The sequence below is a fragment of the Dryas octopetala genome, chromosome 8 (assembly GCF_963921425.1).
Source record: "Dryas octopetala chromosome 8, drDryOcto1.1, whole genome shotgun sequence".
NCBI lineage: Eukaryota > Viridiplantae > Streptophyta > Magnoliopsida > Rosales > Rosaceae > Dryas > Dryas octopetala.
The window spans coordinates 16,606,483-16,607,909 of record NC_141373.1 but is presented as its reverse complement, the minus strand read 5'-3'; the positions used below and the strand labels follow the sequence as shown (position 1 = coordinate 16,607,909).

At 37.8% G+C, this 1,427-nt stretch overlaps 1 protein-coding gene across 1 annotated transcript; it reads right to left on the bottom strand.

The window, feature by feature from the left end:
• Nucleotides 1-454: 454 nt before the first annotated feature.
• Nucleotides 455-1,114, bottom strand: LOC147277657 (uncharacterized). Its single transcript, XM_086255686.1, has 2 exons — nucleotides 752-1,114; nucleotides 455-520 (listed from the first exon to the last, which is right to left on the bottom strand). Exons 1-2 carry the CDS (start codon nucleotides 1,112-1,114, stop codon nucleotides 455-457), a joined length of 429 nt encoding a protein of 142 aa, XP_086111812.1.
• Between the last annotated feature and the right edge of the window lie 313 nt (nucleotides 1,115-1,427).

Genomic DNA, 1,427 nt, shown 5'->3' with positions numbered 1-1,427 from the left:
TATTTGGAAGGTGATCCAAGTGGCGGAACGGTCGTCGGAACACTTTCATTTTTGGCCACTTTGCATGCCACCATGCACACAACATGCCACACCTATGCACACATTTTCACTCAAACCATGCCACAACCCATTTTTATCGAAATTTCCTTGCACAATAAGCTCACCATAGCCTAGTTATGGTATTTGGAAGGTGATCCAAGTGGCGGAACGGTCGTCGGAGCACTTTCATTTTTGGCCACTTTGCATGCCACCATGCACACAACATGCCACACCTATGCACACAACATGCCACACCTCTATATTAGTTTGATTCTGGTTGACCTCCTCAAGAATGTCAACTGGTGCAAGAGAGCTTCTTCCAGTTGCACGGTTCGTTCCAAATATACGTATGAGTCTCTCATAATATGGACAAGGTTTACCTCTGTAGGTTTCTGCTTCCTTGTTATGCTACATGTCAAACAAACAGAATCTCATAATATGGACAAGGTTTACCTCTGTAGGTTTCTGCTTCCTTGTTATGCTACATGTCAAACAAACAGAATCATCAACAAATGAAATATGGGGAACAACCAATCAAATAAGCAAGACATGAATGGCAAGATAATGGATCAACACCAACTGCATCATTAAATTTAAGCCAAGAAACCAATCTGCATGCTACAATTTCAAAAAAAAAAAAAATGCATGACCTTAATAGATACAATCAGCCCCTCAGTTCCAGTTGCTAGTTGCTTCTAAATAAGTACCATACCTGAACATAGGTATTCCATGCCTCATCACTGTCAACTTCCAGACATTTCTTTACATCATTCCATGCAAACCCACTCTTCTGGAGCATATCATATACTAGATTGTACTGCTTATTTAATGCTTTGATTCTTGAGTCAACATGTGGATTAGCTTTCAGTCCTGATCTTGGAAACTTTTGAAGTAAAGAATCTTCTATTAAAGAATTGGTACCAGGTTTGAATTGACCATTATCACGAGACTGGCCTTTTGCAACTAGATCTTCAAGAATGTCTACAAGTGCATCCTCCTCATTTCTTGACCATACACGTCGACTCCCTTTTTTACTAGTAGCCCCACTAACTTGACTAGTTTTACTAGTATCCATTCCTAAAATAAGATAGACACTGAACTGAATTAATGATTCTATTCAGTAATGCTTAAAAAACAAATGCAACAACTTTACAGCATATAATATGAGCTAAAAAGAAATTTAGAAATTGGTTGTTGTTGACTCAACATATGGCAACAGTTTGAGCAATTACTTGTGCATGTTGAATGACGACTTACTCGAGTAAAAGTAAAAAAATTTATCTAGAACACAACTTGATATAGTAAAAAATAGAACTTGTGCTCGCATCAAGAAGCTTCAAAACTAAAAGCAGTGATGAAATAGTAAACAAAAAGAACAGATGGGAAGT

Coding starts and splice junctions, on each gene's coding strand:
- LOC147277657 (XM_086255686.1), bottom strand. CDS start 1,114: ATGGATACTAGTAAAACTAGTCAAGTTAGTGGGGCTACTAGTAAAAAA. Junction 521..751: donor CATGGAATACCTATGTTCAG/GTATGGTACTTA, acceptor TTTGACATGTAG/CATAACAAGGAAGCAGAAAC.